This window comes from Hemitrygon akajei, chromosome 4 (genome assembly GCF_048418815.1).
Source record: "Hemitrygon akajei chromosome 4, sHemAka1.3, whole genome shotgun sequence".
NCBI lineage: Eukaryota > Metazoa > Chordata > Chondrichthyes > Myliobatiformes > Dasyatidae > Hemitrygon > Hemitrygon akajei.
The window spans coordinates 139,437,896-139,451,480 of record NC_133127.1 but is presented as its reverse complement, the minus strand read 5'-3'; the positions used below and the strand labels follow the sequence as shown (position 1 = coordinate 139,451,480).

General features: G+C 43.1%; 1 protein-coding gene across 1 annotated transcript; it reads right to left on the bottom strand.

Annotated features, from left to right (window-relative positions):
* Positions 1–3,630: 3,630 nt before the first annotated feature.
* Positions 3,631–6,136, bottom strand: fam181b (family with sequence similarity 181 member B). Its single transcript, XM_073043452.1, has one exon. The coding sequence runs from the start codon at positions 5,746–5,748 to the stop codon at positions 4,702–4,704; it is 1,047 nt and encodes a 348-aa protein (XP_072899553.1). The 5' UTR covers positions 5,749–6,136; the 3' UTR covers positions 3,631–4,701.
* Positions 6,137–13,585: the final 7,449 nt, after the last annotated feature.

The window sequence follows — 13,585 nt, the reverse complement described above, 5'->3', positions numbered from 1 at the left end:
CATTGGTGATTCCACATCAGGCCAAGATGCAATCAGCCAGTATACACTCCACCACACATCTATAAAAGTTTGTCAAAGTTTTAAATTACACGGTAAATCTTTGCAAACTTCTAGGAAAGTAGAGGCGCTGCTGTGCCTTCTTTGTAATGACAATTAATGTGCTGGACCCAGAGGAAGTAGGAAGTTTGCAGAAGGACTTGGACAAGTTAGGAGAATGGACAAAGAAGTGGCATATGGAATATAGTGCAGGGAAGTGTATGTTCATGCACTTTGGTCGAAGGAATAAATATGTAGACTATTTTCTAAATGGGGAGAAAATTCCAAAATCAGAGGTGCATAGGGCTTGGGATAGCTTAAGGGTTAACTTGCGGGTTGAATCAGTGGGAAGGCAGTCAAATACAATCTTAGAGGACTGAAGGATAAAACTAGGATGTAATGCTGAGGGGGGAATCTCAATGAAACCTATTGAATATTGGAAGGCTGAGATAGAAAGAACATGGAGAGGATGACTTATATAATGGTGGAGTCTAGGAACAGAGGGCACAGCCTTAGAATAGAAGACATTCCTTTAGAACAGAGATGAGGATGATTTCTTTCATCACAGGGTGGTGAACCTATAGAATTCATTGCCACAGCTAGCTGTGGAGCCCAAGTCACTGGGTATATTTAAAGCAGAGGCTGATAGGTTCTTGATATGTAAGGATGTCAAAGGTTACAGGGAAAAGACAGGAGAACAGGATTGAGAGGGATAATAAATCAGCCATGTTGGAATGGTGGAGCAGACACAGTGGGCCGAATGGCCTGATTCTGCACCTATTCCTATTGTTTTATTGTTTTACCATAACATGCCCACACGCAGCCACTTTCCATCGTGGCTACTATCAATCTTCTGAAGCCCTTGGAATACCTTCCAGCAAACTGAAGAATAAATTATCACACTCTTTTTAAGGTGTAACAAGCAGTATTCACTGACTTCATGAAACTGCACCCACCGTGTAAGCAATCATGGAATAAACCATGTAGATGAAAGTGACTAGACATCATGTTGTTATCATGGTTTTACACAAAGAGAATAAATGAGGTTGCTTGGTTGACTGGCATCAAGTCATTTACAATTTTCCAATTTTGCCTCAATTCACCTGAAATATGGTCATAGAAAATGACACGTGACCTCATTCTATAATTGGCATCTCATCAAAATATTAAGGAGTGAGCAACTGCTTTGGTTGAAATCGTATGGTATTCAGAAATGGGCAAGAATCTCACATGGGGATTTCACATCAGTTCTCTACATAGACCTACTTTATTAACACGAGAAACAGTGAGAATCCTGCCCAAAAGAACAAATGCTTTAGGACATATGAAGGCAGTCTAACAGTGATAGCTAAAACAAATATTTTTAAATCAAGCAAAACGTACTTTCTGGTCTTTTTTTTAAATTTAGAAATGTATTGTTGAGTCACTTTATAGTAGATTCACTTTATACATGGATTAAATTTACTCTTTTTCATTTTACAGCTGGTACGATTTGCCCCCAAATTGCAAAATCCTCAAAAAATTGAGGCTCCAGTAAAACAACAATACTGTTTGTGCCATGCTCAAAATATTTAATTGTTCATTTTTCATCCCAATATCCCAATTATGTTTCTGACTCCCAGCAGTAATTTAAAATAATATTTTTGGAAGAAGAGCTACTTTAGAATCAGTTGTCAGGATCCAGCCTGCAGTGAGACAATGGGTGACTGCTCACAATAACCCACCAGCTCCTAGAAAATGCCTTCCAGGTGGAAGATGACGTTTTCGAGAAAAACAATAAATAAGAATACTGATAGAATTATTAGTTACTTCAAATATCAACATCAAAACATCTTACTTGGTTATGGAAGGTTGCTTTTGCTCTACTGAAATGAAATATTCACGTTTTAATTACCTTAATCGCAAAATATATATATATATATATACACTGAGGTCGCTTGCTGAATGGAATAACCAAACTCAGTTTCTTCTTTGCTGGGCTTGTTATTCCGGGTTCACGCTGCCCTTCATCATTTATTTACCGTTCACTTTAGTTTCGTGCCGCCATTACCAGAGTTTAACTTGATATCCATTGTTGAGCATTGTTTAAAATAATGTCTTCTGAAATGTGCTTCAGCGATCATCCTGAAACACAAGTTGACGTTTGTTTATAAAGACAAGAACTCAAAGATAACTTTATTATCATCTACTGTACACGCTTCAAGTAATTTTGCGAAGCAAGGAAGAAACTGAAAAAAAAGAGACGGGACAGGACAGCATGCTTCATAATATTTATAGCGAGGAACGGCATATGCAATTATATGTGGTTTTCAACCCTCTTCTTGATTGAATCGAGTTAATTGAATTTGAGTTATATGGGAACATAATCTTTGCACAAGTCCCCTCATCTGTGCATGTCTTAAAGACACCCCAAGTCAAACATGTTCAGAATACTGAAGTAGTGAAGAAAAATTAAAAGGATTGCCTTAACTACCATTCAAATATCCTTTCAACACTGAACTACTCCGGTATACTATTAGGCATACCGCTCAAAACAGGGAGGTATTTTGCCACTTTATTCGACGGTCACAGGACTAGAGATCTGACCAGTTTCCGTCAGCAATTTGGAAGACTCAATATCACCGCGAATGTTTAAACCCTGTGAAGGTTTCCAATCCCAATCAACGATCTATCCCTGAGGGTATAAATTTGATGTAAAGTTAATCACGGATCAAAGTCGTTCTTCGCAAAACCTGAGAAAACTTATAAGCATGTATTTAAAATGCATATGTGACGTTGGTCACAACTGATGTATGTTCGGATTCCATGTGTGTCTGAGACAAAAAAAGAGGTTAAAAATCTCAGACTGCGTACGTTTCAAGCGGCAGTACAGCTCTCATGGTTGGAAATCTGGAAAATTTGAATATTCTTATAAATGTATTTTCCAAGACAGAAAGAAACTTAACAAATTGAATTCATACTTGTGACCTACAAGGGAGTCGTTGATTTTAATGTTAAATGGATTGAATTCTACCATAAGATTTTATGAGTAACGTTTTAACAATCACCCGACTGTTAACAAAATAGGACATTTTCACTGAAAGTTGTCGAAAACTGTCCTTTCCCATCGAGAATTTTTAATTATTTGAGGATTGTTGATGCATACATAATATAATGTGGTAGCATTTCAATTGATAATGTTTTCCTGAGTGAAGATCCTTGAATGATGCAGCACAATAACTAACATTATAAATGGAACAACAGTACACCTCTGAATAGTGATCAGTACCAGAGCCATTTGTAAATCACAATGTGACAAACTATACGATTGTATTGCAATTAGCCTTGCTCAACTAAAAGGGTAGAACATATGTTAGGCGCCTTCTCGCATTTGGATGAGCGAGTAATAAGCGATGAGCTATCTCCCATCGAGTGTGATTTCCTCCCTTTACGGTTGGTCGGTAGTGCAGATAGCGCCGGGCCATGAGGAAGGAGGCAATGACCATGTCATCCAGCAATTTTGTTGCTTCCTGTCCTCTTCAGTTGCGTTCCATCCCCACCCACCATCACCGCCCCCTCCCCAGCAAAAGAAAATAAACTTCAAAACATACGGCATCCATTCCGAAAATAAAGACCAGCTTTATTTTGTCTGTTGACCTTAAATTCGAGAGGTAGCTGCAACTGGTACCTTTCTCGTAATACAACTCACGGATGAAGTGGTTTCTAAACAGGCAGGACACTAAAACACGTATCACAGCACGTACTAGAAGATGAACATCCCGGTGGGCAGTTGTTGACAAAGTTGTTTGTCTCTTTGGGAAATGAACAAAGACAAAATCGGCAAACTAATATTATCGTCAGCAGGGTATCAGGAATACAGCTTTATAAAATGAAAACCAAGAAATAGGCTAAGTATTAATGCGGACACTCAGCATTAACACAGTCTGTCCTTCAGACTATAAATAACAATGAAGAAATGTTTACATGTTTCAAACCTACATGCCATTATGGTTCAGTGTTAACCTTGTCGTATGATCTTACTGCCCTTTACACAATTTCAGTCTGTCGTATTTAGCTCCCCAATGTTTTGGTATATGCGTTCAAATTTATATCATTTCAGACAAATTTTGATTATAATAGAGCTTATTATAATGCGGGACTTGCCGTCCGTTGTCACGTACACAACTGTTTGCTCGATCAATACAGATTTACTTGGTCAAATCTTTCAAATCCACAAAGTGCAATTGCATCTACACGGCGTTTGAAGGGCAGTGCCCATCTGAGTTTTTCCTTCTGAGTTTCATGCAACATTGGCAGTTGAAATGACCCGTTTTGCACTTCAGCACAAGGTTTATACAAAATCAGAGCCAACTTTATTACACTTAATGCTCGCTTTTCTGAACTAGGTTAACATAGAATGGTAACGGGCGGATCATTATGTTTGACCTTAAAGAAATTAAGCAACCAAGATACTTCCTATCTTTGGTGCATTCCATGTAACGCGCGTGTCTGTGCGTTTCCCTTGTGTAGTGTATTAAGCCCGCAGTGGCTCTCTCCATTGTCGTGCGGAGCTTGGGTATTCGCCTCTCGTGTTCAGAAGTACAATAGGACCCTTTGACAAACTTTCGAGTTCACCTGGACATATACAAAAGTTCAAAGGTCGTATGCAGTGTTTCAAAAAGAGAATTAAAGGCCGGGGAAGGTTTGTCTGCCGCAATTAAATCCCGGACTGTACTCATAGGAGACGGGAGGCAGCGAGTATTCGGGGAAGAACTGCGAAAAGGCTGCTAAACCTGCGGGCGGCTCCTCCATGGGCGAGCTGTTCGTCGGCTGGCTGCTGTACAATGACGTGAGTCCGCTCGCTGTCCGGGCGCTTTCGGGGCCGGCGAGGCTCCAACCCGCGGGAGGGCTCTTTTTCGAGGGGGTGCACTGGAGCCAGGGCTCTGGGAAGTGAGAGAAGCTGGCGCTGAGAGCGGCGCTGCAGCTGCGGTACGAGTCGTGGGCTCCGAGTTCGCAACTACCCTGCTGCGGGATCCGCCCGGGGAACGGCTCCTGCCCCGAGATCATGTTGCTGTAATCCGGCCCGAGCAACTCGAAGAACTCCGCAGCCTCTGGATTGCCCCTCTCCAGGTCTTTCAGAGACATGCCCGAGGTGGAGGTGATTTTAATGTTGGCCGGCTCGGTGAAGAAGGACGGCGGCAAGTTACGATTCCTCAATGGCACCTTCTTGCTGCTGCCGCCGGCCGCCGAGCGCTGCAGGTCCCTCACCGAGTCGAAGAGGGCCGCCAGTGACTTGCTCTGAAGGCTGGACTGCGATCCGTCCTTCTTCGGCGGAGGTTTGCACTGGAAGTGGCCGGTGCTGGTGGAGGAGGAGGAGGAAGTGCAGGATGGAGGAGAAGCCTGCCTCTTGCCGCCTGCCTCCAATCCAGGTCCTGCGCCGCTACCACTTGCGGAGATCATCCCTGTGCAGCGCTTGATTTGTTTCTGCAAGTACTTTCTGTGGTTGACTTTCCTCTTCGATTTGACCGGCTTGTCCAAAGCCAGTTTAATGTTGCTGGAAGCTGAGTCTATGAAACTGAGCAGGGCGCTGGTAGTCTCCTTGAGCTCGCCGGCGCTCTCCATCTCTCCCAAGAGGGCCCCGTTGTAAGCACTTTCCAGCTCATATTCCATCGAGGAGCCGGGGAAACAGAAATGGATGAAGTGAGGGTTCATGACGGCAGCTTGCACAGCCATCTCCCGTCCCCCCACTCTCGAGGGTCAACAGTCGCCAGCCCCTTACTCGCTTCAAAGTGCCTACAAAGTTTTGCTGCACATTTCCAAGGTTTCGAGAAACCTTTGGCTCTGAGCGAACACACACAGCAGTACTCGGAGACTCGATGCTTGAGAGTGGAACAGAGTGGTGAGAAATCCTAGGAAACGAGCGAACTCTCAAGCTTAAATCCAGCCCAGACTTCAGTCGCCGAAAGGTTGCTCCAGATAAACTGGGCAATACATCATCCCATCGTTCTGCCCGCAGCCCGCCTCTCAGCAAGCTCCTCCCCCAGCCCACTCACCACCACCTTGTGAATAGCGCTTTAATGAATGTGCTTTGCTCTAGGCTCGGGCTGGAAACAAGATCCGTTTCCCGTCAGTCGCATCAGTGAGTCAAATGGACCCCAGAGCCTATTATAGAGCTGTGAATTCATTAAATCGGACAGTTTAAGGAGGTTGGACACGGTTTGCAGAAACACTTTATTACCTCAGTGTAAAGTTTAGAAATTCAGAAATGGGCAGGCACTTAAAACCCGTAGTGAATGAAAATAGTTCTCATCAATATATGGGTATTTGGTTTTGTCTGTACTTTTTAAACCCCTAGATTTGTAAATGATGTGCTTAAAGTATTTTGGGAGATAGTCAACCTGAAAAGACTCGATTTTTCTAATCTTCTAAGTTCTCTATCGCTGTCTGCAGAATCGATATTTTCAAAAAGAGGTAGTTGTGCAGTCGCTGGTCCCTTCCTGGTTCCAACCAACATGTTGTCATTCTCGTCAGACCTCCTATCAACTCCGACGACCCCAATTTTACTTCACCACCAATATACCCTTCTCTATACTCTATAAGTTGCTACGTGAAGAGAATTTTCTTCCAACCAGACACTAGGCAGACTAAAACTTCTATTCGGTCTGCCACAGACCTTGATCCCTAGTCAATAACTCTACTAGAAACCATCACCCCGACAGCTAGACCATTGGCAACCATTGTTTTATATGTTGTCTCCAAACGATCTTCACATCACAGATCCACCTCGGTATGCCACGGCGTATCCGCTGGTACAAGACTCCTCCAGGTCTTTGGTATCTCTAGACTGTCCCAATGGAAAACAGGCTGACCTTCATATAGAAAATAAATTTGAGGTCATCCAATAGTGTGTTCATAACCAACTGAGACTCCATGTTTGGCGACCTTTGGTCGTTCCAGCGACGCCTGGATTTTAAAACTGTCACCCTTCTCTGCATGTTCTTCAATCTTCCACCATGTTTGACGTTGTTTTTACTTGCAAGCACTGGAAACTCTCCAAATCTCCACCGCCTCGCCTGCTAAAACAGTTCTTCAAGTCTACCCCTGTGGCCTGAAATAATATTTATTTCTGGCACTCTTTATCAATTATTGGTGAACTTTTGACAAACACCTTGGGACATTGCGATTTGACGGTCCTTTATGCAGGGTCAGAATCAACCAGAATCCGGTTTGCTGTCATTGAGATCTGTCGTGAAATGCATTACAACGGTACAGTGCTATGCATTAAAATAAAAACTGCAATAAGAAAATGTAATAATAAATGAATGAATTGAATAAATAAATAAATAGATAGTACTAAAAGAGAGCAAAATAGTAAGATAGTGTTCATGGACCGTTCAGAAATCTGATAGCGGTGGGAAGAAGCGCGAGTGTACCTCCTCCCTGATAGTAGAGGGCATGCCCTGAATGGTGAGGGTCTGTGATGATAGATGTTGCTTCCTGAGGCAGTGCTCATTGAAGATGTCCAGGATACTGGGGAGGCCGGTGCCCTGGACGGAGCTGGCTGAGATCACAGCTTTATGAGGCTTTTCCTGATCCTGTGCAGTGCCAGCCCCCATACCAGACGGTGATGCAACCAGTGGGAAAGCACTCCACGGTAAAAATTAGCGAATATCTTTGGTGACAGGCCAATTCTCCTCAAACTCCTAACGAAATGTAGCGGTTGTCGTGGCTTCTTTATAACTGCATGGATATGTTGAACCCAGGATAGATCCTCGGGGATGTTGTCACCCAGGAACTTGGAACTGCTCATTTTTTCCACTGCCAACCTCACGATTAGGACTGTTGTGTTTTCCCGATTTCCCACTCCTAACGTCTACAATTAATCCCTTCGTTTTACGGACGTGCAGGATTGTCGTTGCAACCTCACTCAACCAGCCGATCTACCTCACTCCTGTATGCCTCCTCGTCACCATTTGAGATTCTGCCAACAACAGCTGTGTCATCAGCGAATTTATAAATGATGTTATTTCTCTCCAGAAATTTCCCACTGGTTTTATTTCATGTTTGTACATTCTCCAGAGATACAAAACCTGGGGGGGGGGGGGGTAATCAATGAGAAACACTTCTAATTTCATAATTATTGTTTATTTCAGCCAACAAAATGCGACTTATAATTCAAATGAGTTATCAAGGAATTAAACTACAAGAGTTAATACAGTCGCATAAACAGTCAAATTCAAAGGGGAATGTAATCTGGAGAAAGGCCATTGCTATTTTTCTTTAATATTTAGTGCCATTTTAAATGAATATTGCCACACCACAAAATGTTACTACACTGCCAAACTGTTTATCTCTCCACGGACCACTGCCCCCTCTTCCATCCCGCCCTAAAAGAGAGCTGGGACCAGCTTCAGGTGTTTGCATCTCGCGCATGGTTTACCTTGAACAGGTGCCGCTTGCTTGCGCATTGGAAACCTCTCGCTTTATTCTGTATACCTGTTTTTTTCTCTCTCGGTTGATTTCTTAGCTGGAGGCGCAAATACACATTCCCATATCAGTGGGAATTTTTCCCAGCTTGACAAGTATTATGGTTAGCCTTTGACGTACAGCCGTAAGGGTCTAAATAGAGTCTATTCTTCCCTCGCCTGAAAGGACGCTTTGTGCCAAGGATTCATTAAAACTCACCACACAGCTCCGTAAATGGTGCTAAATAATGAACAGTCGATTTAACTGAAAAAGCTTCTGGAGCTATTAAATTAAAGGAGAAATTCAGTTCGGGCTCAATCTGCCAGAAGAAAATTTGATCTTAAGACGCTTCATTTTAATTTAATAGGAAATAGCTTTCAACCTAGAGAGAACATAATGTACAAGTTGGAAACAGATTCCAATGGAGGCATCGACTAAAGCACAGTAATGCTGTTCCAATCGCTTTAATGCCCATTTCCTACAGTGTTTAATGATAGCGCTGTGTAAAATCCTGTAAATGTGATCTAATCGCCAATAGCTACGACTTGGCAAGTGGCCGCTTCCCATCTGGTGATAACATTATATAAACAGCTCTATATTTTGGATAAAGCATCGATTTGTTTTTCCCAAAGGCCTAGGTATCCCTGCCAGTACATGGCAAGGTGATGCACTGAATTATTCACTGTGGAAGAAAGTAGTACATTTAAAGGGAAACAGCAACCTGCATAAACTGCCTTTATCATGTAAATGGTAGTGAGAAAAAGGACAGTGAAACTGATAGCACTGATCTAATTATCTGAGCCCAATACAGAAAAGCGACTGAAAGAGACTCAGAGAAAGGCTGACCTTCGAGCACAAAAACTGTGAGAAAACAATAAGAACCTTAGCAACAGTAAAAAACGCGCTTCGTTTTCCTCCACAAAGGACGATTTTATGAGCGTTTTAGGTTCGCATTTGTATAGGCGATTTTTAAAGTGTGATTTATCGTGACAAGCCGACTAGAATATGATAGTATTAATTTAGAATCAATTAATTTATTCTATTAACTGTTATTAAATTAAACGACAAGGTTTAAAATAATTGGCATATGTAGATGTCGTTTGTTGGAGATTTTCTCTCTGTCTATGCAATTGATAATTGTGACACCCTTAAATAAATACGTATTGTTTTTGCAAGAAGACGCATCTTTTTCGTGGAAATAGTCTGTTTCGAATATTTTCTTGCCCGAAAAATAAATACATTTTGTTTTATAGACTATGTAAAACATGTCTTTGCTACTTGCTAGTGCCTTCCCATCAATTCTGACTGGTTAAAATGACATCATCAGCGAAATAGCTGACATTTTGGCAGCTCTAAATTCAAAGTATGCTCTGCATTGTACTGAAGGGCCAGAGGTGACTGACACTTACAGACAACTGCCAAATGCTACAGGAGGCATCAAGTTGTTTTCCAATTCAGAAAAGCGCGCTTTTAAGCAACTAGGAACATCATTTAAGGACAGAGGGGTCTTTTATAGTTGCCTTCAGGTACACGGTTTAAACCTCCTCCTCTTTTTATTAGGATCAGTGGTCACCACTGCCCCCACCCCCACCTCACCACACGCAGTCTTCGTTACCTTAATTATGCAGGTTACTCTGCACCCCCGATCACATGCCGTTCTTGCCACAGTTACAAGTTCGCGAAATTAAAGGGTTAGAAAACGAGGAATTCGGGCGGATGTCCAACATTCGCAAAACATCAGCTCGAGTCCCGGTATAAAGCAATCAATAAATTAAAGTTGTCCGCTCCTCTTGAAGTTAAGAAGCCGGCGTGAATAGTTTGTCATCGTAATCGTTCGGTTTAGGGAAAATCTTTCGAGTTTTTGACTGTCAATTAATTCGAGACACGGAGTAATAATGTTAATTTACCAAACAGCTCAGCCGGTCAAGTGCAGGGGCTGTGGTTAAGAAGAGAAGCAAACAGCTTATCAGAATCTTTCAGAGAGGAAGACTGAACAAGTGGTTGACCGAGTAAAGAACGGGGCTTAGATCGACTTAAACGACATTGTAGAGCCGAGTTTAGGAGCTAACACTGGAAGCTGGTTTCTTCCTTAGTTCAAGGTATCTATGTCTTTATAGAGTGCGTTGAGAATCAGCTGCAGAACTGACTGGTTGTAGAGGTTCAGTCCACCCCACCCCCCAGCGCCCCTTGATATACAGACATAACGGAGGGTCAGACCAGGGTGAACACGGCTGGAGGGCTCAATATTTGCATGATTCGAATGAGCACTTTGGGACCAGTGTCTGATGCCCGCCAGACCGGCCAACGCTGGGTATGGCCGGTGGTTGCCCAGCTCACTCAACGTCTCCCTTCTCTGGCAAAACTTTTTTTTAAAGGTTGAGGCGGTGGGCTGGGAACTCCCAGCCGCCTGTCTGTGGGACCAGACCACCGCTCACTGAGAGCAGGGGCTGTTATGTGTGATCTCCGGGACTGTGCCTTGCGATTCGGCCGCTGGCCGCATTGTTCAACACAGACAAAATGCTGGAGGAACTCAGCAAGCCAGGCAGCATCTATGGAAGGGAATAAATAGGCGGTGCTTCGGGCCGAGACCCTGCATCGGGACTGGAAAGGAGAGGGAAGAAGCAGAATAAGAAGGTGAGGGGAGGGGAAGGAATACAAGCCGGAAGGTGATGAGTGAGACCGGCTGAGGCGGATGTGGGGGAGGGGTGAAGTAAGAAGCTGGGAGCTGATAGGTGGAACAGGTAAAGGGCTGATGAAGATGGAATCTGATAAGAGAGCCGAGTGGACCATGGGAGAAAGAGAAGGAAAAGGAGGTGACAGACAGGTGAGAAGGAGAAGAAGGATGAGAGAGGAACTAAAAGGAAAATGGAAAAAGAGAGGGGGAATAAATTATCGAAAATTCAAGAAATTGATGTTCATGTCTTTAGATTAGATGCTTGATGCACCATCAATAACTCACTCTGAGACGTAAGAAGCGAGGTATCGGCTTTTATTGACCGGAAGAATGAACAACACTACATCCTGGAGAATGAGGCCGGGCATCAGGCCTCAATCGCCTTTATACAGGGGTCTGTGGGAGGAGCCACAGGAGCAGTCAGCAGGGGTCTGTGGGAGGAGCCACAGGAGCAGTCCAGACAGGTATATGTAGTTCACCACAATGCTACCCAGACAGAATATGAGGTGTTGCTCCTCCAACCTGAGTGTGGTCTTATCCTGTAGTGGGCTGACATGAAATGGGAATGGAAAGTCGAATTGTATTGGGTGGCCACACCTTTTATGGAGGACGGAGCAAAGATGCTCCACGAAGTGGTTCCAGAGTCTACGTTGGGTCTCACCAATGTAGAGGAAGCCGCATCAGGAGCACCGGATACGGTAGATGACCGCGACAAACTCGCCTCTGAAAAGACGGTTTGGGGGTAAGGGAGGGGCAAGTGTAGTACTTGTTCCGTTTGCAAGGTGCAGGGAAAGATGTGTTTGGTGGTAAGATCCTGTTGTAGATGCTGGAAGTTACGGAGAATGATGTGCTGGAAATGGAGACTTGTGGGGTGGTCGGTAACAACAAGGGGAACCTGTCCTTGTTGTGGCGGCGGGAGGATGGGGAGAGGGTAGCTGTGTGGGAAATGGAGGAATGATGCGGCGAAGGCAGCAGCGATGGTGGTGGAAGGGAAACCCGTTCTGAGGACAGCTCAGATGTTTTAGAATGGAAAGCACCATGCTGAGAACAAATGCGGCAGAGATTGAAGTAATAAGAAAAGGGGATAGCATTTTTACAAGGGAAGGTGGGATGGGTAGAGGTATATTCAATATTGCTTTGAGAGTCAGTAGATTTATAACAAATAATATCAGTGGGTGTTCTGTCATGAGAAATAGGGTTAAGGGCAGATATCACTGAGACTACCAAATTACACATTAGACCTGACAATATCAACTGGACATTTGAGAGACAAAGAATAAAGAGTATAATTCTGAAAGAGTGTAAAAGGTTGCAAATGAAGCAAATCTTTGTTGAAGTTTAGATCTCATGTTCTGGCAAGGGCACAGGTAGTGATTTCTCACCATAATGTTGAGGATTACCACAAAGACTCGGGCCTAAATTTGGACTCAATTTGCAGTTCAACAAAGGAGTGTGCTGGCAGAGGTGGACTTCCTGGTTTAATAGTACAAGTTGAAGTCTAAGAATAAATGCCAGGGTTCTGATGAGAACTACCTTCAATGAACAAGGAGCACTTCTACTGTAGAGAGTGTACCCTGGGGTAATGGATTGTTTCTTCCTTCATATTCCACACTGGTGCTTCTGCTATCCAATTTGTGCTAGTTATATTTACATATCACATACCCAACTTATACAGCTGTGTTTTTTTGTCTTTAGCTCCAATAAGTTAGGACTCTCTTGTGATAGCCTCATCACAACATCATTATGTGGTGCTCTTTGAAGAGCAACATTATATATTAGCAACCAAATCTGATTGTACCAACCTAAACACCACAATCACCTCTTGGTATGTCTGTCTCTTGCTAGAAATTCTCTCACCTTTCCCACCATAATAATTTTTTTTTAAATCATGGATATATCCTCTCTGACATCATTGCTGTTGTGCTGTGTCATCATACTAGCAGAGTGCAATCCCAGTCATTCTCAGACCAAAATCAAAATTATGTCCTTGACAGCAAGGATTGCATTGAAGGAAAATCGATACTGATGGTTTGGTTCTCTTATTACATGTGTTCCCTCCTTCTGAACAAGAAGCATATCCTGCTACCACCCATAGTTCTAAAGACACTGGAATCTGAAATAAAAGCAGAAAATGCTGTATGGATTATTCTGGGCCAAGATCAGATTGCTTCAGGGTGTAGGGCTGAGCTGCAGGTATGCTGAGAATTTCCATTTTTCCAACAGTCCATTACATGCTGCTAGAGGTCACTGTCTAGCACTCTGAATATTGTAGATATAGTATCAACTATTCATTGTAAATCCAATTAAACAGTCAATAATGTTTAATAATCCAATTATTCTAATCCTGCAGTTACAGTACAGTATTTAGTCTCTTATCTGTTAGATGCCCAATGAGTTCACTCTTAATAGAGGTTAATATTCTTTGTGTAC